This window comes from Melitaea cinxia, chromosome 24, assembly GCF_905220565.1.
Source record: "Melitaea cinxia chromosome 24, ilMelCinx1.1, whole genome shotgun sequence".
Taxonomy (NCBI): Eukaryota; Metazoa; Arthropoda; class Insecta; order Lepidoptera; family Nymphalidae; genus Melitaea; species Melitaea cinxia.
This window is the reverse complement of record NC_059417.1, coordinates 8,795,211-8,822,315: the sequence shown is the minus strand read 5'-3', so window position 1 is coordinate 8,822,315 and position 27,105 is coordinate 8,795,211. Positions and strand designations below refer to the sequence as shown.

The following is a 27,105-nucleotide window of genomic DNA, read 5'->3' as shown; positions in this document are numbered from 1 at the left end:
TCCTATATCTTAGACCAATAATAAAAGTATGCCGATTCCCGTACATAAGAAATATTTAGAAAAATCAAATTCTAGGTGCCTTAATTAATAATAGAAACTAGAACAATTATTTTTATAATTCTAGCCTGTCTGGCCGTCTGCTTATCTTTATATGAGTGATTTCAAGTCTGTATTATAAAATTGATTACACTGTGAGCCGGAGATCTATCTTAAAGCCTTGCTTCAGCCTGTAATATCTCACTGCTGGGCATAGGCCTGTTTCCCCATGTATGGGATAAGGGTAATAAGGATCAAAGCTTAATCCATCACGCTGCTCCAATGCGGTTTGGCGCATACCCTACTATGAGTAAAGATCGCTATCAGGTGTCACATGATAACAATTGAGACCGACGGCTTAACGTACTCTCCGGGGCACGGCCTTAGTAGTTTCACCACCACCACCACCACCACCACCTTGAGTAGGTTTCAAATTGATCATCCAGAAGTGGACTTATTAATATTAATAAAAAATTATAGACAATTTTGTCAAGCAGAGAGCAAAATTTAATAAAGCTATTGTCGTGGTATGCATTTTAAAGCTTAAAAGCCAATGCGGCTAAGCCTAAGTGAAAGCTTTTATGGAATGCATGCAGGAGACGCATCTTATAAAATCGTATTACTTGACTAAGTTCTACTCGCAACTTTACATCATTGTAGATACATATTTTACTAGCTGTGCCAGCGACTTTGTCCGCGTTGAATTTAATAACAAAGTTTTTGTTCAGTTCTCAGAGTTATAAAAACTAAAGTAGCCTAAGTTACTCCTTACTATATCCACCAGTGAAAGTCCCGTTGAAATCGGTCACACACTCCAATTCTATTACTTTGTTGATTAGCTTTTTCCCACGTGGATCACGTGATGTTGTTCCGTTTTCTGTGGTTAAAATATAGCCTACGTCACATAGTAATAACGTAGTGTTCTACAGATATGAAAAAAAAAATAGCTCGAGCTGTTTTTCAGCTTTTCTATAAAAATAAACAAATTATCAAATCTTAATATAGAAATAAAAAAAATACAGTTAACGTAACATTCTACACGTTATATTGAACTTCTGTATACATAATATCTATAGAAATGTCCTACATAAACAAACGCAAAGCTCAAATATTTGCTTCTCTATCTGGGGCGCGCGTCATGGTTGACGTCACGCCTGACGTCAGAGCCCCACCCTCAGCCACGCCTGTTTCCATAAACATATACTGAAAAACATGTAACATTATACAGATATTTTATAAAACAATACATATATATCTGTACAGTTATCATTGTATGTCTTTATAAGTTTGTTTTTTATATCATACTAAAATTGCTTTTATTAAATTGTTTTGTCTGTTTGAACATTATTCGGTTTAAGATAATATTAATGGTAAGAATGTGTGGATTAATGACGTTGTATTACATGTAAAATATTGCCAACTTTATAATAAATCAGTTTTTTTTTAAATAGTAAGTGCACAATCTTGTCGATTTAGAAATTTGGTCTGGTGAATCTCATAAAATCTACATTCCCAATCGGTGGTATCTTCGCTGTTTTAGCTACATTTAATTAATTTAGACAATTATAATTCTAATTTGTAAAATGAATATTCAGAAGTGCTTTTGAAGACTACTTTAATAAAGTAATTTTTTATTTTAATTTTAAATGTACGTTAGCCTAAACTGTCATCTGACCTTTCAGCTAATTAGTTCATATTTGCATATTTTTAATTGCTAAACTTATGTCTGTCATTTTGATAAATTATGTATACATTTAATAGTTTGTTAAAATTTCTTGATACTCAAATGAATGATGTATATTTTGATACGCCCTCTTTATGGTGTTACGTTGAATTATAATGTTACTGTATTTCTTAAGAATGTAGTATAAATACCTGTTTTAAATATTATCTCATAATTTATTAAAAAAAGAGAAAACTATTTTTTATAACTCGGACATAACTAAAGTGTAACAAAAGAAATTACTGCAGTGTTTATTAATATCCATTATTTGTAGACAAACTTAATATACATACAAATATTTTCATTAATTTTAGCAACGTAATAAATAAATTTACGTATTTAAATTACAGCATTAAAATTTTAATAAAACCGTTTAAATTTAACCCAAATACTAAATTCGGTTATAATTTTTAATCATCATCTTGAAATTTAAAATCATGTAAAACCTACTTCATGCAAAAGTATTTAAATAACTTATTTGGGTATTCGTATAATCTGTTGTGCAGCGCGGTATGAAGAGGGAATTATGTCAAGCGCTCCAGAGATTTCTCCGTTCGAGATTCGAAATGTTTCCGCCATGATTCCTGCTCCATCATATTTCGCTATATCAAAACGAAATAGATGCTTTTAACATTTTTTAAATAAAATCATAAGATAAATGATCAATTTATAGTATTCTGAATATTACTATTATTTAAAAAGTAGGAAAGTTCGTACGGCCATTTTTTTTTGTTGATAAATCGATTTTCTTTTAATTTTCTAATATACAAGTTTTGTCTTTAAAATAACGAACAAATTACATATTCAATTTGACGCTACGTTCGGGAGTTATGCGCTTACATACATTTCGGCGAATCATTTTTATTTTTATAAATAAGATGTAAGGTTGTTTACAGATACATACAGTATTTAGATGTTCCTAAACATCAAAATACGAGTGATATGTCTATTCAATAAATTCTTTATATAATTTCTAAATACATTGGCATACGTGTATGTTTATGTTTGATAAGTAAATAGACAAAAGCTTTCCCTTATGATTTATCGATATTAATTTTTTATTTATGCTACCGAAAGTATTCGAGTTTGGTAGCCTTACATAATAGAAATAAAATGATGAGAGCTCGTCTAAAGATCTGTATTATCTATCAATGCCACTGAATGGAAGATTTTGATTTGTTTTCTATTTTGTTTGAACGCCCTAACGTAACGATCGTTTGTTCTGATTTTATTGGTAATATAAAACCTGCTACCAGATTAATCGGGAAAAGCTATAGACTTTCTAGTTATGTACATATAAAACTTTCTTAAAAAATTAAGAAAATATCTTTTGCAGCAATAAAACAGTTTTAAAGTCACAGAAAGCGCTACGGCGTAGACGAGGCGTAGATCCACACGATTTTTAAAACCTGCTTCATCTACATGACGTCTAATCGTATCCAATAGATAAAAGTATTAATAATGTTATTTCTAGTTTTTAATTTAAAAAAAAAGCTTAGTATTGAGAAGATAAAAATTTATTTTTACACTTATACTTATTACTATTACAAAAGTTATTGAAATTATTATTTTAAGTTAAACAATGCGTATACTAAAAAGTTCAAGGTTAGGGGTAAAAACGAAAGGATAGGTAGTAAGTACTAAGTAAAATGTCAAAGGAATGATTTAGGTTACAAGACAGATATAAATAATAAATAAAAATTATTTTTTTGGATTTACTGCTGTGTCGCCCAGACCGATACAAACATCTATATGGCAAATAAAAATGTCTGTCGTGGGCGGTGATCGAACCAGCGACCGTCAGTGAAACAGCCAGTGCTGTGACCGCTGCGCTAATGTGTCGTCAAGATAATCTATAACTACTGGAATCTATGTTAGACGATACGCTGGACACCTAGTTCTAGTACATAAAAAATGGCGCCAAAATAACGCCAATCGTTGTAAATCCTGTACCATAAAAAGTTTAATTCCAGATATAAAACATTGTAATAAATAAATAAAAAAACATCGCAAAATTCAGCTATTTTAACGACTTTACCCTTAAACACGCTTCGTTGCATTTTCCCTTCGCTGTTTACTTACAAATACTTCTCAATATTATTTGATTCCCTAAACCAATTTTTAAAATCAAATCTCTGCTAATCTGACAATCCATTTGAACATAATCTCAGGAGTAAGCTGTCTTGTTCAGGTTTTATATCAAGTTTGTATATTTATTATAAACTAGACAGGGAGAGTGGTTTTGTCTGTGTTGATAATTAAATTTCATAAAAAAATAAAGCTAAAATGAAAATATGCCAAATTAAATTAATTGTGATTTTAATACATTTTCTATTTCAATGATTGATTCACCCTGTAACGTCTCACGGTCTGCCAAAGCCTCTTTTTCCAAAATTAAAACATTTTTTGTTGTTTGTGATTGTTTCAATTCATTTTGTACAATTCAACAAAGTTTTTTTTGGTCATTCAAATCAAATCAAATTATTTGTGGCACACACACTGCTTGCAGGCACATTAATATAAATAATAATGAATCGCTGAGATGAATGTACACTATCGAGCGACTGCACCGAGTTGCATAATTCGTTTTTTTTGTGCGCGTTATTGTCAATATCTGTGTATGAAAAAAGTTATAAAAAAAAAACGAGTGTTTTAGACCACACGACTAAAGTTAAACTTACGAAACATAACTCTCTCTCTTTCTATCTTCACTAACTTATATATCCCTCTCAACTTTCATTCGTTTCGCCCGAGCACACTTTTCTTAAAGTTTTCGTCACACGTTCACCAGCGTACTCCTCAAGTCAAGCGTACGTAAAGAAGTTTTACTTCAAAAAATCTACATATTTACGAAAAAAAGTACGACGCTACGAAGTACGCCGGGTCAGCTAGTAAGTTACAAAATAAACATAAAACAAACATAACCAAAAAGAAAGATAAAACGAAGAAAAAATTTGAAATGAAAAACAGCATAAGGGGATTGTGTTTGCTAACTAGAAGTTATAAGCTTATCCCTTCTTGTGGAGCTTACAATATTAAATACACGAAAAATATCTTTGTAGAAAAGGATATTATTGTATTTTACAATTAAATAAGATTATTTTGTGTATTTTAAAAAAAATTAACGATGTTTACGCTGTACTCATACAAGACTATAACAATAGACGTTATTGCAAAAAAAAAGTTTACATAATAACTAGCTGTATCCGCGACTTCGTCCGCGTGGAATTTAACAAAAGTTATTGTTCAGATCGCAGAGTTATAAAATAAATAAAATACTAAAATAAAAGTAGCCTAAGTTACTCTTTATTGCATCAGCTATCTGCCAGTGGAAGTCCGTCAAAATCGGATAGCCGTTTCAGAGATTAGTCGGAACAAACAGACAGACAGGCAGATATAGTTTCCCAATGAAACTAATTTATTTTAGTCACTCATAGCTTATCGAGTATTATATAAAAACTTAGTCAAGTAAATAAATTGACATATTAACATAGCGTAGACCTAATTGCTGCGCGCGCAGGTCTCCGTCTTACCGGGTGACCAAACCGTCGATCGACGCGAGTGCAGAGCAACCTGCGCTGGAGTTGCTGGAACCTGCGCCCTTGTTCAAGGACAAGAAGCCGCAACTCAAAGGGCCTAGACCGCCTGTTGGGTCCAGTGTTTCAGGTACCGTTTTAATTATTTCATATTTCATATGAATTTATGATAGATATTTATATGTAGGTTGTATGAGGTAGGGCACAGCAGAACTGATGGAGGGCACAATAGGAAATTTCCTGCTCAAAATATGGAGCAGCCCAACTTGGGTAGTACCTCGACAGTTTTGTTTTCCTGTTGGTGAGTAAGGTAACCAAGGCTCCTGGGGAGAATTGAGGATAGGACCGGCAACGCGCTTGCGATATATGTCTATAAGCTATAGTAATTGCTTACCATAAGTTGAACTGTACGCTTGCTTGCCGACTTAGTTATATAAAAAATATATATGTGCAAGTATTTATTTCTTGTATAGATGTGTGTGTATTCTTATGGGATTACCCTACAACTGATTTGTTAGTTAATAAGAATCTATAGGAACTGTTTACTATACTGTGGCATCTTGTAAGTATAACAATACTTGTAAAACGTTGTTGTAAATTCTGTTTTAGTGTGTTTTGTAAGTTGTCCCTGTGAGGATGCTGTTAATTTAAAGTTATCAGTGATACAATCGATGTATAGACTAGGATAAAGAAACCCTGCCTGAAGGAAAGATAGAGGGTAATATGATATGTGCAAAAACTACACTCCAAGAGCCAAAAGATGGCGGTTGGAATTTAATTTAATTCTTATTTTGAAACTTAATAGAGACCATTAATGACAATACATATACAAAGCAGCCGAAAATAAATAAATAAATATATAACACATTTTTTCTATTTACTATACAGATTCCATCTCTCTATCATCACCTGTTGCTTGTGCGTCACCTCGTGAGGATGTCGAAGGTCCGCCCGTGCCGGCCAACGTGGCCGCGCTTCCAGAAGAACACCGATCCTACCTCCTGGGCAGGTTGCCTGGTCAAAGGACGCGACGTCGACGAGTCATGGTCGTATACGTTTGCGCGGCGGACTCACAGGGTAAGATATGCCATCTTCAGTTATCTATATATCATCATCATCATCATCATCATTACAGCCTATACAGTCCTCAGTGGACATAGGCCTCCACAAGCTTACGCCAAAAATAACGTGAACTCATGTGTTTTGCCCAAAGTCACCACGCTGGGCAGGCGGGTTGGTGACCGCAGGGCTGACTTTGTCGCACCGAAGACGCTGCTGCCCGTCTTCGGCCTGTGTATTTCGAAGCCAGCAATTGGATGGTTATCCCGCCACCGGTCGGCTTTTTAAGTTCCAAGGTGGTAGCGGAACTGTGTTATCCCTTAGTCGCCTCTTACGACACCCACGGGAAGAGAGGGGGTGGCTATATTCTTTAGTACCGTAGCCACACAATACCAGTACAGTATATATATATATATATATATATATATATATATATATATATATATATATATATATATATATATATATGTGTGTGTGTGTGTGTGTGTGTGTTAATAAACACTGCACAATTGGAGATTCCAATAGGATAAATATCCAGTTAATAGTCCCCTGAATCATGAAAGTACAAAGAATATTTTTTTCGAGAGAGAGCACAGCGGGAAATGTCTTGCTAAAAGTTTGGAGCCTTAGCTTACAGAAGATTACAGCTAAATAATACTGATCTGTAGCGTTGCGTTCCTAAGGTGAATAAAGTAGCTAAAGTAGCTTGGGGTGGGTAAAAAGGCCGTCCAGATAGCTGAATCTTCGGCTGACAAAATCAGTCACACTCAAATATTTAGAAACTTGATAAAAAACGTATTTCAGTTATGTGAGTCTACTGGGCAACGAACACCTACTCATAAAAAATGTGTAAAGCTGTAATGGCAATTAAGCTATTATCGACGGAGAATGAGGATGTTTTCGCATTATCGGAAACATTATCGGTACAATAAGAAACCGCCTATTAGATGATACTGTTACTGCTCTTGTATTTCTAAAGTTTATCTTATCCATTTTTCTTTAAGAAATAGTTCTTAAGGAAAACTGGTTAAAATGAACTTGATTGACTTGATTTCTTTGTTGATCATATCTCAGGTCTTTGTTAATCAATTAAAGCCTAAACAAGATTACTCGTAGTTTTATAGGCTTTGCTCAGATTTGAAATAACATTGAAGAAGTAAAAAATAAATTGTAACATCTATATATCTATACAATTAAACAAAATTGGGAGTTTCTGTTTGTAAAATTAAAATAACCGCTTTTAGTAAATACATATGGATACGACACGGTACACGGACATAGACACACATAGACATGTTTTAATTAATTAAGGAAATTTCATGCATCGGTGCTATTTGTAAAAAATTAAAAATTAAAAAAAAAACATCTTGTTTAATTAAAAATTTAAGTTTTCTCGAGATACTGAAAATACGAGAATACTCGAGAAATGCTGAGGGAATTCTCATGCCTCGAGAAATAAAACGATTGAGAAACCAGAAACCCCAGTTGTGAGTAGAGTCGATGGATAGAGTGTTAAAGGCGTCTTGTAAGCTACGGTATCTACGATATATACGCTTACCATTAGGCGTTACTTTGCGTATTGTAAATAAATTTATTTCAAAATAAATTTATTATAATAACATAAAATACCAATATAACAAATTCATATATTCAAAAAACCTTGCTTACAGACTGTTGTGCTGAGAAGGGCGCGTTGCACTGCGGAGTAGCGACAAGACTGCGCGTTCGCGCGCGCAAACGCGGCTGGCGCGTGCACGTGGCCGACTTGCATTGGCGGTCTCCGCTGGAACAACAGCGCGACCACCGCTTCCCTGTTCTGTGTATAACTGAATTAGCTCGTAAGTGTACACAAAAAGTATTTTAAACAGTTGTGCAGACAATGCAATATAAAACTGTTTTTAACTGACTTTAGGAGGAGATTCTCCATTTTCGATTGTATTTTTTTAAGTGAAAATATCTATTGGCGCACACACATTTTTTCGATGGTAGTTATTTAGGCTGGTTAGTCAGGCTCTAAGGTAAAAAAGGCTCTATCAGGTGAATTCGGGACTTATTGCGTTTTTGCTTGATTGCTATTGCCAATGAAGGTCTTAAGCATACAGTCTATTTCCTTCTTTCTTATGTATGTTAGTTACCTCAGAACTGTTGACTGGGTAGACCGATTTCGGTGATTTTTATTTTAACCGAAAAAGTACTCTTTAAGTACTTGAATTCGGTCCCCCCGACCCCTCAACTCCCAAGCTCTTATTTTATTTATAGCCATAACTTCATTTAGAGGAACAAATTTATAAACTTATAAAGCCAACTAAATAAGCCAACTAATGTCAACTTTGCAGGATTTAATTTTTGTATCTAACAGAAAAATAATCATCTGAATAAAAAAAGAATAAAATACTTTACCAATTATATATAGAGATTCATATCTCTTTTATATCTTCTCCATTTTATGTACGTTTGGCAAAATCATCTCTTCTGTCTTAGCACAAATACGCTCCAGCCTGTAATATCCCACTCTTAGGCATAGGCCTCTTTCCCCGTGAAAAAGAAGGATCAGAGCTTAATCCACCACGCTTTTCTAATGCGGGTTGGCGGATATATTCCTACTTTGAGTAACGATCGCTATCGGGTGTACATGATAACAACCGCGACCGACGACTTAACGTGCTCACCTAGGCACGTTGGGGAGACCCACAAGGACTGCACAAACACCCAGACCGTATATAAACCGATTTCAATTAATAGTAGTTAGTCGAAAAAATAAATTAACTAAATACGTATTATTAGAGATTACTCAAAAAGTCAGATCTCGGTCAAATTTAAATGAGACTACACAACAAAACCAGATATCGATTAAAAAAATAATCATCAAAATCTGTTCACCTTATCCTTATTTGAAGTCGGCTAAAATTATAAAATTCTAATTACAGGTCAATCAGAATTAGGCGCAGTGGTTCCAGTATTGTTCTTAAACGCAAGCCTGGGAACTCCGCTACTGCCACACACTCTAGAATGCGCTGATTTTGAAGCCGCTATAGAAACGGCCGAAGATGAGAATGACAAGACATTGTTGAACAAATGGTAAGACCTTAGAGATATACTTCCGTTGATTTTACTTGGTGGTTCAATTATTTAAAAATTTGATAGTTTTCTAATTAATTTTCCTATCGAAAAATATGTAAAAATTATGTAAAAAATGTTCCTTATCGATTTTTAAATATTTGTTATATGAAAAAAATAAATGCAACCACGACAATGTCACTGGAATGCTCACGCCAACGGGTAACATAATATAACATAACACTACACTTTATTGTACACCAAACAGAAATAATACATAGCAGATAGATTTTAACAAAATATCACAAGGTACAAAGGGATACTGTACGAGTAATATTTTAGTGCCTTAAGGGGATTGGAGATAGGGTAGACAACGCGCTTGCGATGCTTCTAGTGTTGCAGGCGTCTTTAGGCTACGGTAATCGCTCATCAAGTGAGTTTATACGCTTGTTTGCCGACCTAGTTGCATATAAAAAATGTAATATTTCAAAGAAAACTTTTAGTATGTACTTTACACTTTCCCTAATAAAAAAAAGAAAAAATTAAATTTAAAAAGTTTACACAATAGTACATTTCTTATGAATTAGGTCAAAATAACTAATTCAAAATTATTTTTTGTCGTACTATTCCTACCAACTGTTTCCACGTTCTAGGAATAATTGATAATTCAAGTAAGACCTGAACAAAGCCTAACGCAAACTACTCTCCTACAAGTGTAGTGTGTACCGTCTGGCTCTTCAAATATTACTTAACTTTGAAAACGATACGTAAACCAGTACGTTGTTTCCAAACAATTCTCATTGTATTCATGCTATACGATGGTTTAACAAAGAAACTTAAACAGCTATTTATTAACCTAGTTGTATAACCCCCTACCTAACCTAGTAAATAACCCGTATCAAATGAGTAGGTCCCGATGTAAGTCGCGGTCCCCAGGTACAGCCTGGACAGCAGCACGACGCCGCCGTGCTACCGGCTGGTGCGCGGCGCGCCGGCGCGCTGGCGGCGCGAGATGGCGCGCACGCTCGGCGTGCTCGTGCGCACGCTGCCGCAGGAGGCCTGCGACGCCTACCTCACCACTGTCTTGGAACAGGTAACGATTGACCCTGGAACATTCCACTGCTCGATATATGCCTCTTTCTCCTTGTAGGAACTGGTAACATCTATATACTTAGTCTATGTAATATATATTTGTAAGTATAGTTGTTAAAATCTTTTAAAAGGTACGAAAATATAAAAAAAAATGCAAGTGAAGTAGTAAAATAATCAATTTTATTTTCCAATACAAACTGTTCGTACCTGTCAAACAAGGTGCCTTCAATAATTGTAAATTGGTATGTAAATGTATTTATTCATAAAGAATTCGAGAGATGTGCATTTTTTTTTGGTTTTTATATAAACACAGTCGTCTGATCCTAAAGTATACTAATGACTATGTCTTAAACAACAGTCGACTGATAAATATAGATAGAAATGATAAAAAATAACAACCGCATTTCAGACGGTAATCAATAAACTAAACTAGTTTAATTTAATTCATTAGTATTTAGTATTAGAAGAAGATTTGTAAATAAAGCTCAGAAAATTTTGTACCAGTACTTTTAGTCGAAGACTCAGATTACAAAACAGGTAATATCACTGTGTAATTTCCGACAAAATGTGGTAAAACCACAAGTCAGAACTAGTAACCTTGGCTCTTGAAATTTCCTCGAAAGGCAAATCTGTGTACATCCACGAGCCAAAACCGGTATGCTCGGTCCATAAAGTTCCTCGGAAACATGTGACATCTACATAAAACGTCGAGCTAGAAGTAGTACGCTCGGTAGGGAGGTCCCCTAAAGGGTACAGTGAGCAAAGCCCCGAGCCAGAGCCATGTGGTCGCGCGCAGGAGGTGCAGCACACGGTGCTGATGAGCGGCGAGGCGGCGCGGCGCTGCGTGTGGGTGTGCCGCGCGTGCGCGCCCGAGCCGCCCGACGCCGACGCCGACCACCAGCGCGAGCTGCAGCGCCGCCTCGCCAACTTGCAGAAGGACCTCAAGGTACACTCCAATCCTCGGACTTTAACCCATTTCCTATATTCTCCATATTATCCCCTGTCCTCACTTTGAATCTTATCACAATAATTCATTAACTTTATATACGTCTAATGTCTATTACAACTTTCCATTTATATATGTCATGTACGTACATATACTTTATTTTGATTTTTGATTTTTTTTACATTATTTATTTGTCTAAATATATTGTATATGTTTAGGTAAAACTGAACAGCTAAACCGTCTACATTATATATCATTTCCTCTGCCCAAAGGTTGCCTGGAAGAGATCGCTCATTAGCGATAAGGCCGCCTTTCGTTCGTATCTCTCGTTTTTATTTTAGTAATTTTGCTCACTCTCGGTGTACAATAAAGAGTTTTTATTATTATTATTATTATTATTATGTTCATTAAAGGAATCGTTTTACTTATGAACCGTTTGGGAGAAAAATGGATTGATATAGATAATTATGTTTGCTCGAAAACGAAAAAAAAACTGACTTCAATTACATCGACAAGTAATGCAACGTAAGTAGACGAAAAAATAGTCAATTAAATACGCATTATTAGATATAGCTCGAAAAGTACTAGTCATCACTCAATCATCTTCATCATCATCAATTTAAAAAAAAAAACATCGAAATCGGTCCACCTAGTCAAAAGTTCTAAGAAAAAATCGCGACTCCGATTAATAACACAAAGTATTCTTTATGTTTCAGCTTCATCTCAGCGAGCGTAATATAATAAGAGGCAGTGTGCGTGGTCGTCCGAATGGACCTAGTGCTGATGAGGAGTACGCAACAGGCGTTAAAACAGCTCTTTGTGAACGACTTGATGCGTTGTTCGACGCCCTCGTAGCAGATTCGGAGACCCCTGCTGGGTATTGCGGAATACCTACCAGGTATAACGTATTACTTACCTTTTGATTTCATTCATATTTTTTTACTCACTCACTTTAGCCTATCGTAGTCCACTGCTGGACATAGGCCTCCACAAGTTCACGCCAAAAATAGCGTTAACTCATTTGTGCTGCCCATAGTCACCACGCTGGGCAGGTGAGTTGGTGATCGTAGGGCTGGCTTCGTCGCGCCGAAGACGCTGCTGCCCATCTTCGGCCTGTGTATTTCAAAGCCAGCAGTTGGATGGTTATCCCGTCATTGGTCGGCTTTTTTAGTTCCAAGGTGGTAGTGGAACTGTGTTATCCCTTAGTCGCCTCATAAGATACCCACGGGAAGAGAGGGGTGGCTATATTCTTTATTGTCGTAGCCACACAGCTTATCAGCTCATATTTTTCTACGGAAATAGCTAAAAGATAGTGATTGTATCTAGTTTGATGAACTACCGAATAACTACTCGTATTGAAATATTTCACATAGAAAAAAGATGAGCGTCTTATCCGTCGTCAAAAAAAAACATTCGGCGGCTGCTGGACTATTTATAATATTAAATAAACACCTCTGGACAAGGCCTCTTCTCCATAGAGTGGAAAAAAAGCATTGATTCCATACAGTGATACAGAAACATCGATTACATTCAAGTGGTATAACAACCGGGTATAGCAACTTCACAAGCTCTAAGTGGCAAACGTCAAGGTCTAATACCCACAGCAAAAATAAATATTTGTATAAACACAAATATCCACCAAGCAATATCAATGTTTTTATTTCACGTTACAGTCTGTTCGATGAAGTGAGTGAGCATCTCTCGTTTTGCCAAAAAGTGACTCAGTGCACGTCCAACCGAGAAATCACTCTCAACGAACTCAAAACGTAAGTATCATGAAAATAACATCACGTACCAGAATCGAAGATAAAGTCCTGATCTTATTAGTTTTTTGTGCCTGGTTCTAAAATTATGAGTACACTAACTTTGCCCCGCAGGCCGCAGTATCACCCGCATAAATTTGAGGGAAAAACTACTAAGTACGCTTTAGCTTGTAATATCCCACTACTGGGCATATGCCTGTTTTTCCATGTAGGAGTAGGATCAGAGCTTAATCCACCACGCTGCTCCAATGCGGGTTGGCGGATATATTCCCTACTATGAGTAACGATCGCTATCAGGTGTACATGATAACAACCGGGACCGACGGCTTAACATGCTCTCCGAGGGACCCACAAGGACTGTACAAACACCCAGGCCACGGCAAACACCTGTATGGCCAATACAAATGTTTGTCATGTGCGAGGATCGAACCCGCAACCGCCAGCGCAACAGGCTGTATCCATGTAATCCATGGCTGTAACCGTTGCGCCAACGCGGCGTCTCAACTACTAAGTACTACAATAGTATTTAACCGATAAGCTTTCTCAGTAAATGGACTATTGAACCCAAACATAATTTCTCGTTTCGATCCAGTAGTTCCAGAGAAAAACGTGTTCAAAAAAACAAACCGCATATACCTATAACTGAATTTACAAGTTTTTAATAGAAAATGAACACATCGATAAAAGTTTAAAAAAGTCAACGTCACTAAGTGTACGTTTTTATCTGCGCAAAACCCGCACACTTAAACGCAAAATTGTTTTAAAACTTTACATATTGTAAACAGGTATGTGCGTGGAGAGAGTTCAGTGCCACTCGCTTTGCTCGGCGGCGCCGGTTGTGGCAAGGCGACGTTGTTGGCTCGAGCGGCGACACTCGCGCACTCTGTACTGCCTGATGTTGCTCTCATACTAAGGTACGAATATACTATACACTCAATTGAGTATCTACATGAAATATGTATAGAAAATTTATTGCAGGAAGAAAAAAACAAAAAAAACCGAGTGTACTAAAGTACAAACGACTGAAGTAAAACTACTTTAGCAATAGACCTGCACAATAGGCCTGCATTGTGTCTTAGATATGCGAAACGTAACTGGTTATGAGGTTTAGAGAAAGAAAATGAGTGTTTGCACCTCTCTTTCTTGCTCTGTTCGCCTCACCCGATCACACTTTTCATAACGATCACGTCACGCATTCACCAGCTTACTCCCAAAGGCAAGCGTGCGTTAAGAAGTTTTACCTCAAAAAACAATTATGATTATGCAATTTTATTACACATGGTCATGTTATATTTTTTTGTCGCGATAGTTAGCATTAATATATTAGAAGATAAATTGATTGCCACATTGAGCTGTTCAAATTATCATCAGAGGTAATGCCTTGACATCGCGTACTATCTTCTCTGTTGCGAATAGTATCACTTAGTGTTGATTACTATGGGGCCATCCATAAATTCACGCATTCATTTCGGTCACCAATCCGCCTGCCCAGCGTGGTGACTACAGGTAACATACATGAGTTCACACCATTTTTGGCGTGAACTTGTGGAGGCCTATGTCCAGCAGTGGACTGTGATAGGCTGAAATGATGATGATGATGATGATGATGATCCATAAATTACATCACACCAATTTCACGATTTTTGACCCCTCCCCCTTCCTTGTTACACTTGGTCACATTATGAGGATCCTAACTTAGCTAGAATGACGTCACATATTTTGCCATTTCACATCTATAAATTCTTATTTATTAAATTAAGACATCAGATTCGATATTACTTTTCTTTCCTTTAACTAACAATTATATATTTCATTTTGAAATGTAATGTCACACATTTTTGAACCCCTCCACACCTTTTGTCACATACTGTCGCACTTTGTCAACCCCATACCCTACCCCTTAACATGTGACGTAGTTGATAGAAGGCCTCTAATAGTTAGAAGTTAATTTGAATACAATCTTTCTCTAATATGGACTATTTGACGGCACGTTGGCCTTGAGTTGAGGTTTGAGGGTGGTTTGAGTTTGTGCCGTTTATTTATTTAATATTGATACAGATGTAGAAAGATCCGAAATTTTAAAAAAAGGTCATTTTATTATAATCATTAATTTTATGCACGTGGATCTGGAATACGAGCACTGGTCTTACTTACTTTAACAAACATTTACACAAAATTAGTATTATTTTTCATATTTTTTGATATCACTCTATATTCACCGTTATTTGTATACATAGTATACACTTACTTATACGTCCCACTTATTATTAATATCATCCCCTTTACCCATACCCTTGTATTTATTACTATAGTAATAGTGCTATTTTAAGGGCACGTAAATGTACATAACGTCAGGCCATCAGGTCCATAATTATCAAATACTCAAAAACAATCTTCATAGGTTCGTAGGTCTGACGCCGCAGTCGAGCAGCTCTCACCAGCTCCTAAAGTCAATTGTGGACCAACTGCACGTACTTCACTACGGCACCGTATATCGAGGACGTAATGTACGCACATTTCATTTCTAAGAATTTGATTTGATTTGATTTAGCCTGAAACATCCTACCGCTGGGCATAGACCTCTTTCTCCATATTGGACAAAGATCGCAGCTAAGTGCACCACGCTTTTTTTTGGTATCGCAGGGGAATCCATTACGGGTGCCCGGTTAGGCAGTCCTAGACCATATGTCGGCTTCAGCACTTGGGGGTGCAATACCGACCAAACCCCTGCGGAAGCCTTCAGCCGCTTTAATTGGAGGGTCCCGAATCTGCAGGCAACAGGATCCCTCAAGCGACAGGCTGGCCTCGGCGAAAACGCCAGACTTCTCCTCCATGGGGACTGTCCGGCTCACCTCTGAACAATCCCGAAGACGCCATGTCTAGCAGGACCGGGTTCCCATCCCGGCCCGACACGGGCACAGGGGCATTACTGGAGGCGCATTTAGTAGCCCATCCTACGCATCTTTGTTCGTCGCCTGCGGAGAGAGGCCTTATCGGCGGCCTCCTCTCTCATCCGCTCGTCATTCTCCTTCTGGGACATTACTGTCTCGCAGAAGGAGACCATCGCTTTCCAAGACTCGTTGGCGCCGAGCATCGCAGTGATGACGCTCGATGGTGACAAGTGCCCTCCGAGGACTGTCGTCAGATCGCGACGCAGCGCCGCCCATCTCGGACACACCTCGAGGGTGTGCTGGGCCGAGTCCACCGCCGCGCCACAATCGTGACATCCAGTCGTCGGCTCCCTTTGGGCCGTCCGACACAAGTATTCACCAAAGCAGCCGTGCCCGGTGAGAACTTGCGTCAGACGGAAGGTGAAGGGCTTGCGCTTACGGCGCATCCATCGCTCAAGGACCGGGCGCAAGGCAGCCGTTACACGTGTGTCATACGCTTCCCAGACGTATATAAACACTAAATCCAGGCTAAACCAAATATGGAACTGTCACGTTTCATCAAATGGATTGAAAGCGTCTCGTGAATATAGCTGGCTTATATCAGCATATAAGTAAATATATAATTTAAAGATTCAGAAAGAAAATCATAGTTTTTGATAGAATAAATAATTTTCACAACTGTTTACACGAGAAAAATAACTAACGGAACAAAAAATTCAGCTTTGCTATTGAATTGACTTTATTTACAAATTTTAACATAAACTATGGAAATAGAAACTAATTTTTGTACGGAAGGACAAAGCAGGAAATATTTCACTAAAAATCTTCAGCTTTTGAGGCATGCTAAATTGACAACAGAGACAGGGTCCTGTTATTTTAGGCATCCATATGCTAACCTTACTCTAACAGTAACAGTACTTGCTTACCATCAGCTGGATTATACGCTTGATTGCTATCCTAGTGATATAAAAACGTTATATATATTTTATTTGTTTTATTAACTGCAAATGTTGGACATTTTAAACCCACAGGAGGCGACAACTTTGTCTTCAGCGTTAGCAAGGTTGCTAGAAGCGTTGGGCCGCACTCGGCCAGTGTTACTGTGTATAGCGGGTGCGGACGCGCTGAGGGGGGCGAGATGGCTGCCCTCCCGACTACCAGATAATGTGAAGATGATCGTCACCGTCACTGAAGGTAAAACTAGGAAAAATAATTAAATAATAAATTGAAAGTCAAAGCAAAAGTAGCCACTTTTGCTTTGACTTTCAAATTATTTTTCGCTCTCCTTTTTTTAACCAACCATTTACTCATGACCACGGTTTGCAGACTCTTTTTCGAAAATCTGTCCGCCTTTACCATCAATCTTGTATGTATACTAGATATCTGTATATTTGTATTAAATAAATATTTAAGTAAACATACCAAAGGATAGTACTGACGTCAAATAACAATTTCCTGCTATTAGTGCAACAAATGGTATTCTTAAATTTTTTATAGAACTTTGACATCGAAGTTAACAAATGTAACCTTTTGCAGAAAAAGATGAACCATCCAGTTCTGCGATTATGGCAGTTCTATCATCAGAAGATGGGCCTAAAGTAATTCGAGCTCCGCCTGTCGGTCCAGAAGAAGCTAAAGCAGTACTGATTGCCTGCGCTGCTACTTACAGCAAGACAGGCGCTGCTTCACCGCCTGAGACCGCTATAAAAGCTGTACAGAAATGCACTTTGCCGCTTTATGCTAAAGTATGTACGATTTAAGCTATTTCAAGTGATATTTTTGCACAAGTTAAATTGACCATATTTCTTTAGCCAAATTCTTCAGAAGGTAAAAAATGATTTGTGTAGCGTACTTACGTCAATGACTTTACGTAGAACAGAATATTTTTTTTACATGATTAGCGCTCAAAAGCTTAGTTATGAAAAAGATATGGTTTTTGGAAAATCAACCATATTATTTGCCAATCTTCTTACTTACCAGTGTACTTGAGTATGAAACTATTAAAAGTATAGATTTATAATTATAACCATTGACCCTAAAGGATTTTTTTGTTGTTGCAGATCCTAGCGTGGCAAATATCTCTATCAGCGGAGACATTCACTGAACAGACTGAACCGGAGACTAACCCTGAGCTGGTCATCTGTGAAGATTTAGAAGGTCAGCTGGAACAGATTCTAGTGACTACGGAGGGAGCGCTCGGAGCTGAAAGAGTGAGAGCATGCCTCTCACTTTTGACAGCTTCTCGGCGAGGGCTGGACGATACGGAAATATTGGATCTGTTGGCTCATGATGAGCTGTTCAGGAGTGAAGAAACGTATTGTAAGTCTATTTTATTTCAACAGGATAAAATTATATTATATATATAATTAATATTTAAAATTTGGTCAAATTGTAATCGAAATGTACTACTGTCTCCTCTTTTTGACTTCTGCTTCTGCTTAGAACTATATTAATCACATTTAAAATTTTACTATTTGAATCTTTATCCTCTCTCTCCAAAATTTGTGAAGACAACTGTCAAATTGCTATTTTTAAATCTAGCGTGCTGTGTGGCTACGGCACTAAAGAATTTAGCCACCCCCTCTCTTCCCGTGGGTGTCGTAAGAGGCGACTAAGGGATAACACAGTTCCACTACTACCTTGGAGCTTAAAAAACCGACCGATGGCGGGATAACCATCCACCTGCTGGCTTCGAAATACACAGGCCGAAGACGGGCAGCAGCGTCTTCGGTGCGACAAAGCCAGTACTGCGGTCACCAACCCGCCTGCCCAGCGTGGTGACTATGGGCAAAACACATGAGTTCACGTTATTTTTGGCGTAAACTTGTGGAGGCCTATGTCCAGCAGTGGACTGTACAGGCTGTAAAAAAAAAAAAAAAAAAAAAATCTAGTAGACGATAGGTTGTCTTTGGTGATAAATTTTGATTATGCTGCTGCAAACAAGCTTACGGCCTACCCAATAAGGTTACCAAAAGTTAAGGTTACTGCAGCTTATCGACACCTACGAGGCTTCAAATCCAGAAGCATCCCATGACCAGGAGTTTTAGCTATCTTACACACCACATGAACACAACACTACTTAAGAGCAGTATTATTTGGCTGTGATCTTTTCTAAGGTTGAGGTATGTCCATAGGCGGGCTTTGGTTGATATGAATATGTTGTATGAAAAATCCTCAGTCCACATAATTGTGGATCCTCCCGCAGTACCGTGGGCTCCGGGCGCGCTGCTATGGCCGCAGTTGAGCGCGCTACTGGCGCCCTGGCTGCGCGGGGACGTTCGCGGCGCCGCGCGCTGGAGAGACGCCGCGCTCGCCGCCGTCGCCGCCGACCGCTACCACGCGCACGTGCTGGCCGCGCGCCAGACGCTCGTCGACTACTATGAGGTGACGTCGCTAGCTTTACCTGTCACAATTTTCAACAATAAAATAAAAGTTTAAGTTTCTCTCATCTCTCATTACAGGGTAAATGGTTCGTCGAAAACGATCCAAAGATGGCTGGTAGATTGGTATCACAAGAGAATAAATTCTCCGAAGAATGGTACATACTTTTTTTAATAAAAATCGTAATAATCTTAAAAATATTATTTAAATAAAATAAATTCTAACTACAGGTACAATACCAGAAAGTTTGATGAACTGCCATTCCAACATTATCATCTATTAAAAGAGGATCCAGAGGCTTTTGCTAATAAACCATACTTCACTAAACTCGACTGGATTCACGATAAATTGGCAGCAACTGATTGCGGCCACTTTCTCGAAGACATAGCTCTAGTCCACATCGACCCTCTACCAGAACATCTAGAAATGCTGAAAGAGGTTTTCGAAACCCATTCCTATGCTCTCGACTATGACCATAGGCAGTTTTACGGCCTCCTCAGAACGACTATGGAAAAGAAACAACGTGATGGCATTGATTTTGATAGCGACATCGTCCAGAACTGGTTAAAAGAAGTTTGGGAACCTCCTGTACCAACCTTTTATCCGGCTAATGAGGACTTTTGGAAGGTTGTTGAGAATAGAGAAAAAAGGGATTTGTCAATGGTTGAAGGTTTTGATACTAAGTCCTATGATTTGATTGTGAGATTTGATACGAGGGGGAAATTCGTAGCCACAGTATCAACGGAGCGAGAGGAAATCTGTGTGTGGGATGTTACCAGGTAAGACTAAATTAATAAAACTTTCAGTCTAACTACAACTTACAAAAATACATTGGTCAATTTGAATATGTTTGGGCCTATAATTATTAATTGCTATTTAAATGATCTTATTACAGGTGTAAGCTAGTTAGAAAAATAGTTGGAGTAACACATCCAATCAATTTAGTTCCAATAGATGAATATAAATGCGTGGTTCTCTGCCGTAGAGAGCTAAGGGTTTACGATTTGGATCAGGTACAAAAATGCCTTCTTCTTTTTGACTATTGTGTTTAACTTCCGCCTATTATATTAGCATTCGAAATTCAAAATATACACACTTTTAACATCAATAAAGGTTTTCTATAAAAATATCTTAGAACTGATTATCATCATTACAAAACGAATTTCCTGCTTGAAATACATTAATATCATGTAATATATTCCAAAATTACATTAGATTAAAGTAGTCACATTGAAAAGAAACGATTTATGTTTCAAGGGTAAATATGTGGTCGCCTTAAAGGGCGTGATGAACCAAAAAATGCCGTACTATGGCCTCCACGACTCGAAGCACTTGGTCGCACTCTCTCGCAACCGGATGTACGTCAACCTGATGAACATCGAAACTGGTGAGCATTTTTTTTACAACAATGGTGGCTAACAAGGGTCTGCAAGATGGTGAGCGATTACCGTAGCTTACTCATTATAAGAATATAACACGGCCTTAGAGAAATGAATATTATTTGGCAGTTGTTTTATGAAATTTGTAAGTACTTCTCCAGTCGAGCTGTGTCTTCTGGGTAAAGGAAAAAATAATAATGAGACATTTAGAACAATTTATCAATAAAATGTTAAAAGATCTGACTTTCGATAACATAGGGTATGACTTTCTAGTATAGGGATATATTTTTCTATACAGATATGGAATCTAGATAGTTCCATGTTGCCAGGTGTTTGAGTATAAGATTACAAGTTTTAATAAATAAAAGCCAATATATATGTAGATACAATTTTAACGACAGAATCAAAAATGTCCAAGATTTTGTCTTTGAGGTACATTTTAGAATTTCGTAACAGAAAACCTGTTTATTTGTATTTCGTTCAGTTTAAAAGACTAAGTTTATTTATTAATCTTATATTTTTGTTTGTCTAGGAGACTGCGTGACTACATTCAAAGCCGGTGAAGACCGATTCCTTAATTCCCTCCTTGTTTCGGGCGATGGAAGGTATTTATTTATTTTTAAATAGAAGTTACTTCCGTTGTAATATAGAATGGAAATCTTCAATTGGGTTAGGTCTTGCAGATACACACTGCAGATACTCTGTGACTCAGACTTAACGTAACGCACATCTTTTTTACCTGCAAGGACGTCGGCAGCGCATACAATTTGACGAAAGTTTTTCTGACTGGTGTGACGTCAAAGCCGGTGTTCCGCAGGGTGGTGTGCTGTCTCCTCTCCTGTTTTCTATTTTCATAAACTCTATTACTTTCAATTTAAATTCTCTCTACCACTTATATGCAGTCGACCTCCAACTTTACCTAACTTCGAATCTTGAGAATCTTCCTAACACTATAGCTGCGATTAATTCAGATTTGGCTACTGTCTCCGAATGGTGTAAGCAATATGGTCTTACGGTTAACCCATCAAAAAGTCAAGTAATCCTGATCGGTAGTCAGAAAATTACTTCAAAAATTGACTATACAAATTTGCCTCTTATTTCTTTTGATGGTGTTAAACTACCTTTTCTGGACAAAGTGAAGAACCTTGGTATCTACTTCGATCAAGCATTATCCTGGACTCACCAAATTAGTGAAGTGAGTAGGAAAATGTTTGCTGCTGCGGGGTCATTGAGACGTTTACGTAACTTTCTCCCTATTCCAACCAAAATTGCGCTTGCGAATTCACTTATGCTTTCGATTCTGGACTACGCTGACGTATGCTATCTCAACCTCACTGAATATCAGTTAAATAAACTTGAACGACTTCAAAATGTTGCGATTCGGTTCATATTTGGCTTGCGTAAATATGACCACATTTCGGAATTTCGTAAAAAACTGAACTGGTTACCCATTCGTCTTCGCCGTAATTCTCATATATTGTCTCTTCTGTACTGTGTACTATTTCATCCGTCAACACCTGTTTACCTAAAGGATAAGTTCGAATTCCTTGGTTCACATAGTGAAATTTTAAGGTCATCAGAAAACCTTAAGCTGCGTGTACCCCTTCACAGAACAAACTTTTATAAAAACTCCTTTGCTGTGCAAGCTGTTTTGCTATGGAACGACTTACCCGTGGCCATAAGACGAGCTAAAAGTTTGTTTCTGTTTAAGAAGCATTTGAAAGCATATTACCTCAGTCTATAATTATTTTAAACTCACTACATTCAATTGATAAAAGATCATTAAATTTGCCATGAATCTATATATTATACGATTACTGTATTTATTTATATATTAGTGTGTATGTAAATGTTTTTATTTTTTTTATTGCGTACGTATGTGTATAATGTATATGTATATATAATTGTTATATATTCTATTTTTTTTTCTTTTACTTATTTAAATCTGTATACCACCTGCCCATCTGAAAAGCAATATCCCTTTCATTATCAGGTTGTCTGGAAGAGATTGCTTTTTAGCAATAAGATCGCCTGGTTGTACAATTTGTTACTATAATTGCTTGTAATTTTAATTTTGTTCTTTATTTAAATGTGCAATAAAGTATATTATTATTATTATTATTATTATTATTTTACGTTTTTATATAAAAGTTTGTTTTGTTATATTCTGGTATAAAGGTTGGATAACCTATCAGAATTACAATCTCAAAAATTATATTGAAAATTTGGATTTTGTGAAGAGTAATTGTTTTCAGTTTCTTCCTGTGTTCATTAGAGCTTGTAAAATGTTTTAAAAAAACATAAATAATTCCTCTAACATTAATATACTTGAAACTTAATCATTTTTATCTTAACAGTTCATAATTATTATCTTTCAGAATATTAGTCTGCGGTGACGAGACTCAGAAGCCGTTTCCGCTGCTGGTATGGTCTCTAACCTCTCGCAAGCTACTTTACGACCTTCGAATACCTCACCACGACTTCATTACCTCAAAAGCGGCGATTACTTATGAAGGTATATTGGTTCCTTGTATATTAATTTTCAAATTTTATAACTCAGATTTGGTTTCTTTGTAATATAGATAAAATGTATTTTCAGCACTTAATCTTCTTTTTAGACCTTAATTTTAAGGTGTTTATGTCGATTTTGCTAAAATCTGAACAGATCTCCGCAAAAATGTTATGTATAATCTTAATTTAGTGCCTTAGTAGTTCTTATATCAAGTATTATAAAGTAATAGTGAAAAATCCAGAAACCAAATCTAGAGATAAAAGAAAGAGGCAGGAGTTAGGCTCATTAAACACGTCACACACAGAAAAAAAATACAAAATACATTCGATAACCAAAACTGCCAAGTAAAGCCCAGCCAAACCCATCTACCTGGCCTTCATAGACTACTCAAAAGCCTTCGAGAGTCTCAAATATGAATTTATTTGGCAAGGTCATAGAGAACAGGGGGACCAGACTACATATGTAAATGTCATTAGAAATATACATAACGAAAGTAAAGGTAGAGTCAAAATAGTGTCTTTGGGTGATTCTTTTCCGATAAACAGGGGAGTCAGGCCCCACTATCACCCAAGCTTTTCTCGGTAGTACTAGAGCAAATGTTTAGAAAATTCTAATGGGATCAACTAGGGCTAAACATATACGGATCACGATTAACTCACCTAAGATTTACTGATGACTTGGTTATATTTGAGGAAAACCCAAGAATACTCGAGATAATGGTACAAACTCTAGCAAAAAAAAGCCTAGAGGTAGGCCTTCAAATAAATTCAAGTAAAACAAAATTAATGACAAACTCAGCACTTGAAGACATAACTGTCAATGGACAAAAACTGGAATACGTAATGGAGTATGTTTACCTAGGACAGATAATATCACCTATAGATCAAATGTCGTGGCTTTATTATTAGTTCTTATAGAAAAGATTTTTCAAATTATATTCACAGCCTTTAAATATCAAACCGAGAGCTAGCTGAAATAAAATAACACATGAGATCAATCTGACGACGCGTTGGCGTAGCGGTCATAGCATTGGCTGTTGCGCTGGCGGTCGCGGGTTCGATTCCTGCTCACGACAGAAATTTGTATCGGCCATATAGATGTTTTCGTGGTCTGGGCGTTGTGCTTGTGTGTTGTGTGTGTTTCCGGACCCCCGACACAAGAGAAAATCATACTGCGGGCCGTTGAGTGTGTAGCATTTATTTATCTAACAAAGATTGATGTTTTTAATGCTGACAATTTTCCTCCCAGGGTCATACGTGTGTGTGGTGTCACGTGAGCTGGATGAACCAAGTCCTAACTTCATCGTAGTGTACGACTTGCAGTCCGGGACGCTGTTCAAGAAATGGAAGCCTGGCTGCGACACCGTGGCTCTCGCTATCAGCTCTGTTGATGGCTGCGTCGTATCCGGACTGGCTGATACCAGGATCTTAGTTTGGGATCTAGTTACTGGTCAGTTGCATGAGTAATAGAAGTTTTTTTAGGGACGGAAAATATTAAATAGTTTTAGCAAAGGAACATTTAATATGTTGGGTTGCAAAAGTACTTGTCATTGAAGACGCTTCATCATTTACCAGATTAATTATTTAATGAAGTGAACTATAAGCAAGATATTATCTAAAACTTTTCTTATAGTGTATTAGTAGTTACTAAAACAACAGAAGCCGCGTTGGCGCAACGGTTACAGCCATGGATTGTACCCGTTGCGCTGGCGGTTGCGGGTTCGATCCCCGCACATGACAAACATTTGTATTGGCCATAAAGGTGTTTGCCGTGGTCTGGGCGTTTGTGCAGTCCTTGTGGGTCTCCCCACCGTGCCTCGGAGAGCACGTTAAGCCGTCGGTCCCTGTTGTTATCATGTACACCTGATAGCGATCCTTACTCATAGTAGGGAATATATCCGCCAACCCGCATTGGAGCAGCGTGGTGGATTAAGCTCTGATCCTTCTCCTACATGGGGAAAGAGGCCTATGCCCAGTAGAAGGAAATTTCCTGCTGTACCCTACCTCAGTTAACCTTCAGTAAACCTGCAGCATAAAGGCCTTTGCACTACTGGGGTGGAAAAGAGCCAGTTGGAATATTGGTATCGGCACGTCCTGAGCACTCAGTAACAAAGAGAAATTTACGCATCGTGTCGCAAATGAAGAAAAACCGAGTGTGCTTCAGACCATACGATTAAAGTAAAAACTCTTTAGTTGACCCTGTAGGGTAATATACGAAACGTAACTCTCTCTCTCTCTCTCTCTCTCTTTCTATCTTCACTAACTTACATCTTGCTCTTAACTTCCGTATGCCTCGCCCGATCACACTTTTCGTAATCCTCTCGTCACGTATTCATTAGCTTACTCTCTAAATCAAGCGTGTGTACTGTACAAAAAAAATGTAAAAATATTTAGTAGTCATTAAATAAAATCATAAAATACCGAAGTGAAGTCGCGCAGCCAGCGCTCATAGCAGTGTCGCCCGCAGGCAACTGCCGGCTGACGCTGCGCGGGCACGTGGCGGCGCCGTCGCTGCTGCGGCTGGCGCGCGCCGGCGCCGTGCTGCTGTCCTCCGACCTCGGCGCGCGCGACCTGTCCGTGCGCCTGTGGGACCTGCACACCGGTACGCGCACACACAAACACACACACACTCTCACACACACGTGGCGGCGCCGTGCTGCTGTCCTCCGACCTCGGCGCGCGCGACCTGTCCGTGCGCCTGTGGGACCTGCACACCGGTACGCGCACACACAAACACACACACACTCTCACACACACGTGGCGGCGCCGTGCTGCTGTCCTCCGACCTCGGCGCGCGCGACCTGTCCGTGCGCCTGTGGGACCTGCACACCGGTACGCGCACACACAAACACACACACACTCTCACACACACGTGGCGGCGCCGTGCTGCTGTCCTCCGACCTCGGCGCGCGCGACCTGTCCGTGCGCCTGTGGGACCTGCACACCGGTACGCGCACACACAAACACACACACACTCTCACACACACGTGGCGGCGCCGTGCTGCTGTCCTCCGACCTCGGCGCGTGCGACCTGTCCGTGCGCCTGTGGGACCTGCACACCGGTACGCGCACACACAAACACACACACACTCTCACACACACGTGGCGGCGCCGTCGCTGCTGCGGCTGGCGCGCGCCGGCGCCGTGCTGCTGTCCTCCGTCCTGAATCCGCCCTCGCGCTATATATAGTTGAAGAAAATCACGAAAAACATATTTTTTGACCATTGACCTCGAGTCAATTTTTTCCATGTACCGGAACAATGGGGAATTTTGAAATGTTGTTTCTAATTATGTTTTGAAAAATTTTACTTTCTTTCAGTTTTATGTGAATTTATGTACCTTCGAATGCTTAGATTGATCGGACTATATATGACAGTACCTAATTAGAATTATTATCCACAGGTAAGCTAATAGCAGTCTACACACCGCCGGAAAGAATAACATCATGTGAGGTACTTTTAGGCGGATCAGTCCTGGCGTTGGCCTTGGAGAACTATAAGGAGATCCTCTGCGTGAAACTGTACGGCCCAACGGTGGAATCTGTGAAGAATGGCAAGGAATGCGAATACGACGACTCAGCCTACGGACAACCAGAACACGAGGGTAAGACCTTTGACGTCAGGGGAATGGAAAACACTTGATCGCGACAGGTTATAACAAAACTCGTTAGCAATAATAAGTGGTTACGTGTAATAAGTGTAAAATATATTAACATATTTCATGCAACAAAA

General features: G+C 38.3%; 1 protein-coding gene across 1 annotated transcript in view; it reads left to right on the top strand.

Moving 5' to 3' along the window:
• LOC123665653 (NACHT domain- and WD repeat-containing protein 1) overlaps positions 1-27,105 on the top strand; it is a 67,878-nt gene extending 40,773 nt beyond the window's left edge. Inside the window, 24 exon segments of the mRNA XM_045599926.1 lie at positions 3,394-3,410; positions 5,254-5,425; positions 6,184-6,372; positions 8,025-8,192; positions 9,282-9,432; positions 10,348-10,504; positions 11,300-11,449; positions 12,166-12,347; positions 13,123-13,215; positions 13,998-14,126; positions 15,614-15,719; positions 17,135-17,297; positions 17,640-17,848; positions 18,164-18,422; positions 19,309-19,487; positions 19,565-19,641; positions 19,715-20,263; positions 20,380-20,497; positions 20,742-20,871; positions 21,396-21,468; positions 23,242-23,378; positions 24,624-24,824; positions 25,842-25,976; positions 26,777-27,105. Coding sequence (XP_045455882.1) covers positions 3,394-3,410; positions 5,254-5,425; positions 6,184-6,372; positions 8,025-8,192; positions 9,282-9,432; positions 10,348-10,504; positions 11,300-11,449; positions 12,166-12,347; positions 13,123-13,215; positions 13,998-14,126; positions 15,614-15,719; positions 17,135-17,297; positions 17,640-17,848; positions 18,164-18,422; positions 19,309-19,487; positions 19,565-19,641; positions 19,715-20,263; positions 20,380-20,497; positions 20,742-20,871; positions 21,396-21,468; positions 23,242-23,378; positions 24,624-24,824; positions 25,842-25,976; positions 26,777-27,015 — 3,983 coding nt within the window. The 3' untranslated portion in view covers positions 27,016-27,105.